The 5,191-nt window shown below is 38.9% G+C and overlaps 1 protein-coding gene across 1 annotated transcript in view; it reads left to right on the top strand.

Moving 5' to 3' along the window:
- The first annotated feature begins 231 nt into the window (after positions 1–231).
- Positions 232–5,191, top strand: part of LOC311235622 (transcription factor COE2-like) — an 11,832-nt gene continuing 6,872 nt past the window's right edge. The window contains exons 1-2 of the mRNA XM_084323086.1: positions 232–791; positions 4,112–4,281. Coding sequence (XP_084179212.1) covers positions 658–791; positions 4,112–4,281 — 304 coding nt within the window. The 5' untranslated portion in view covers positions 232–657. The remainder of the gene's footprint in view (positions 792–4,111; positions 4,282–5,191) is intronic.

Here is a 5,191-nt window from a genome sequence, read left to right as displayed (position 1 = left end):
TTGAGAAAAGTTACAAGAGTTACAAGAGGCATTGGCTAAAACTGGATGCCAAACCTGGCAGAAGTCCAACCAAAGGATGCACTTTGCACCAATGAGAGCATCCGTTTCAACAATCGGTCCTCCATATGGCGCCTGGCCCCTCCTCCTATACTCTGCCCCGGCAGAGGGGTTCATTCATGCTTCAGGACAGTGGTTCACTGCAAGCTCCTTGGCCTTTAGTTTCGCGAAATAGATCCCATTCAACTGTTTGATCCGATTTGGCCACTTGGTCTGCTGCATACTGTTGAAGGAGTTTGGACTGTATTTCTGTGACAGGCTGGTTGGAGACTAGAGACCAGTCGAAGAGTTGTTGTATAGCCACCGAACAGGTGATCCTTTGCGCTTTAACTGACGCTGGAGATTTGTATTTGGACAATGATTGCGATCAGTGGGGGAATATATCCATCATCTCCGTTTAAGCCTTAAAGAAATACCCAAAGGATTCGAGAAGAGAGGCGTTTTAAAAGACTGGTTGTTTACATTCTGACAGCTCCGAAACCTCTCCGGGAGCGCGGCGTCCTGCAGGAACGGACCTTCCGTTCAGTGTTTTAGCTCTCGGACTCACCGTTCTGAAGATTAACAAAAACACACCTCCCAGCGGTTTACGATAAGGCTTCAATGTTCGGGATCCAGGAGCACCTGATAAGAGAAGCTAGCGGATTAAAAGAGAGAACTTTCGGAGAGGAGATGGATCCAGTCCGGTCGTGGGTGCGTAATGTCGGAGTTGTTGACGCCAACGTAGCGGCTCAAAGGTACAGTATACAAAACCAAACCACCGCCTCTTAATTGCTTAACTCACCAATTAGTTTTCAAGGTTTGTTTTATTTGTCACATAATAAAGTACATGTCATTACAGTGAAATGCTTGGTTCTGTATGAGCTCCCTGAGATCGTGCTTCACACAAAAGTAAAACGAATAAAGTCCAAACACTATACAAAATATACAATATACAATTATACAAACGTATACGTTATTGGCGATAGGGCGTTGTGGTGTTTAAAAACAATGTGTTCAGGTTGTATTGTTCGTATAAGAGGTGACATGCGTATAGTATTGTCTAACCTGACTGAATGGACAAAAATAAGATATCCTTTGAAACAGCCTTTTAAGACAAGTGCTTCAGTGCAAACTATATACTTGTTGCAAAAGAGTCTTCTTTAAAGCGCATTATGAACATCTCGAACCTCTGCAAATATAATACAAGAGCAAGAGGCCAGAAGATACAAGCTATATATTCAACATTCATCGTTCATTCATAAATTGACATATATTTCTGTACATATCCCTTACCAACTATCCTTTACCAATAGTACCGCATAGCATATGACTTACTAACATGTTTGTATACTATGTATCACTAATACTGTACACACATCTGATTATAATTATTACTCAGTAGTACTAATTTATATACTATAATCACGTATGTATATTACTATTGCACTTTACTGCTATACATTTGCACTCTGATTGATGCCAAACTTCTTTTCGTTATACTTACAGTTACTTGTGCTGTTTAATGACAATACATTTTAATTGAATCTAATCAAATCTGATCTAAAATCGCGAGATGTTTTGCTTTGGGTGTACAGCAGCTTCAGGGTGGGATAACCCACTTTATTTAGCAAAGGGCGGTGTCACCACATAAATGGATTCAACCCTGATAGAATGATTGGACAAAAGCTTATGGCCTAAGAGCGTCTGTCCAAATAATATAGTTTGCACGTTTTGCCTTGATCTAATTTGACATTAACTGGTTGACATAGCCTGACCTAAAATCGCTGGTTGGGGTTAATTAGCCTACATCTAATTGCATAATTGTGGTAATTATTACATTGAAATAATAAAAGGTTGGAAACTACTTTTTGTCATATTTAAATGACCATATAGCATATACTGGACAAACTACTTTTTATTTTAGTCCAAATAAAATAACATCAGTGTGGGGAGCAAAAATAATATCGAAATTCCAGTTATTATTATTCCTGTTTGCAGCAAGTCTGTTTCTCACATTTCCCATTGAGAGTCTATTCCCAAACACAGACCTGCAGGGAGCCTCAGTAACATATTGTGGAGGCCAAGTTAAAAAGTATAGGCTATACACTTGTTTGTAGAAAATGTGCGTGGCTTGCAACAAGTTAATCCATGATAATAATAATAATAATAATAATAATAATAATAATAATAATAATAATAATAATAATAATAATAATAATAATAATAATAATAATAATAATAATAATAATAATAATAATAATAATAATAATTATAATTATTATTATTAATATTATTATTATTGTGTTTTAATAAAAGGTTATGACAAATAGTAACCTATCGGCGAAGGTAAGATAGCGTATATGCTAAAATCTTAACAGTAGAATCAATATAGGCTATAGGCAACGCAATGTCCAAACTTTATATTTTTCTAAAATAATATGCACTTGTTGTGATAAATGGAATTGGAAAAAAATCCGGAATGAATTTTGATGTCAACAATTGTCTGATGCAAGGCTTTATTTTCTAAGCATGCAGGTTTGTGTGCTGCTGACGTTTGTTGGAAATGTTTTCAACAGTTTTGATGGTGTATGGGAATAATGTATCGAGCCTACGTACAAGTAATAGGCCTAATGAAAAATAAAAGCCACATAAAGTTTGGGGCCTTGGTCTCTCAGTAGTCAGATGTGCTCTTGTTCTTGACGTTAACTAAACGACCGTCTGCGTTTGCAATTATTACGAGGCCTACACCTTTAATTGCATTCCAATTCCGTAACATTCAATTTAAATTGTATGTCAAATGTAGGCCCTGAGAAATCCCACGCCAATAGACCTTATGAAAATGTGATGTGTCTGTGGCTCTCGATTTTTAGGCCTGTTGTTTTCAATTAGATTCCAGTGTTTTTGTAAATAAACGTATGGGTCTAACGTTATAGGGCTCGGAGTTTGTGAATAACATGATATTTTATAAACCAGCAACGTGACCACGAGTGTGGTAAAATGGTAAATCATACGTGAAGAGTTGAAACACCAATTAACAGCAATTTGAATGTTGTATAGGCCTTCACGCTTGGAGCAATTCAAACTGTGACCCACCCCTCGATTATTTACACAAATACCATGACATTTCTTATGGGCCGTTTGCATGGAAAATAGACGGGAGGGGTGAACATTCTGATGTCTATACACCTCCATACTTTTAAGTGAAGCTATAATAACAGTTAAAACAGCTGGATTCTCCCCCTTTCAATCTAAACATCCTCACTAGGCTGGAGTAACCTAAAAGCCCTTGCAAAGCAAACACATTGTGGAATCATTCTTTCAGTTAGACTAATTAGGCTCACTTTGCATTTTTCATTATTTGTCAGGAGGCCAAGCCACGGGTCAGATGTTTATTCTGAGGTTTTTTGAAAATGAAATCTTGTTATTATAACTTGACCAATTAGTCTAAAAGTGTTGCTGATCTATAATGAAATTAATAGTATGCCCAGAAAGCATGTTCAAGGGATTCACAAGGTAATAATTATAATTACAAACATCCTATATTTCCCTTAATAGGCCATTTTCACCACCATAAATTGTCTCTGTGTTTACATTTGATTCCTGTTTAGTTTACCTTTGGTATTGAAACAGCAACTGATTGGATGAAAGTCAGAGGACACGACGTGATTGGATGAAAGTCAGAGGACATTAACCCTTTCACTACCAAGCTACAGAAGGTTAACCTTTCTGTGAAAGGGTTAACCCCTTTGTCGTGTGGCAGTGACGATTGTCCTCCTGATTGGATGAAAGTGTGAGAGGACATGACGTGATTGTCTTCCTGATTGGATGAAAATCAGAGGACATTAACCATTTCACTACCGCACTACAGAAGGTTAACCCTTTCACTACAACACTACCGTCTGTAGTGTGGCAGTGAAAGGGTTAACCTTCTGTAGCATGGTAGTGAAAGGGTTAACCCTTTGTCGTGTGGCAGTGACAGGGTTAACCATTTGGTAGTGTGCAGTGATGATTGTCCTCCTGATTGGATGAAAGTCATGGAGGACACAACGTGATTGTCCCCCTGTTGTCTCCTCAGCGGCGTCGCTCTGTCCAGAGCCCACTTCGAGAAGCAGCCACCCTCCAACCTCAGAAAGTCCAACTTCTTCCACTTTGTCCTGGCGCTATACGACAGACACGGCCAGCCTGTAGAGGTGGAGAGGACCTCCTTCGTGGACTTTGTGGAGCACGATAAGGTACAGTATGTGTGTTTGTGTTTGTGTGTGTACACGAGAGAGAGAGAGTTCATTTGTATGTGTGTTTGTGTGTCTTTGTGTGTGTACGAGAGAGAGAGTTCATTTGTGTGTGTGTGTGTCTTTGTGTGTGTACGAGAGAGAGTTCATGTATGTGTGTTTGTGTGTCTTTGTGTGTGTACGAGAGAGAGAGTTCATTTGTATGTGTGTTTGTGTGTCTTTGTGTGTCTTTGTGTGTGTACGAGAGAGAGAGTTCATTTGTGTGTGTGTGTGTCTTTGTGTGTGTACGAGAGAGAGTTCATTTGTGTGTGCGTATTTGTGTGTGTAAGAGAGAGAGTTAATTTGTGTGTGTGTGTGTGTGTGTGTGTTTGTGTGTCTTTGTGTATGTGAGAGAGAGTTCATTTGTGTGTGTGTGTCTGTGTGTGTAAGAGAGAGAGAGAGTTAATTAGTGTGTGTGTATTTGTGTGTGTGTGTGTGAGAGAGAGAGAGTTAATTTGTGTCTGTGTGTATTTGTGTGTCTTTGTGTATGTAAGAGAGAGAGAGTTCATTTGTGTGTGTGTGTGTGTTTGTGTGTGTAAGAGAGAGAGTTAATGTGTGTGTGTGTGTGTGTGTGTGTGTGTGTGTCTGTGCACTGTATGTGTCTTTCCGTCGGTCTGTTTTCAGATATAAATGTGTCTGCGTATATCATGGATGCTTATATAGCCTAAGTGAAATTCCTAAAGCCTGCCAATATAAGCCGACAAAACAACAATGTGAAAGACACCATTTCTGCAGGAAAAAACATAAATATACAGCTGGTGGAATACTCTTTCATTAGACACAAACCATAAACTGTATTACCGTGTGGTGCTAAACGTGATCTCCCGTTCCCAATAAAGCCGGGGTATCGAACAGCTGACGGCTACATGTTTACACAGGCTGATGAT

The sequence above is a fragment of the Notolepis coatsorum genome (genome assembly GCF_963971535.1).
Source record: "Notolepis coatsorum genome assembly, chromosome: 10".
Classification (NCBI taxonomy): domain Eukaryota; kingdom Metazoa; phylum Chordata; class Actinopteri; order Aulopiformes; family Paralepididae; genus Notolepis; species Notolepis coatsorum.
The sequence above is the reverse complement of the archived record's forward strand: the minus strand, read 5'-3'. Positions and strand labels throughout refer to the sequence as shown.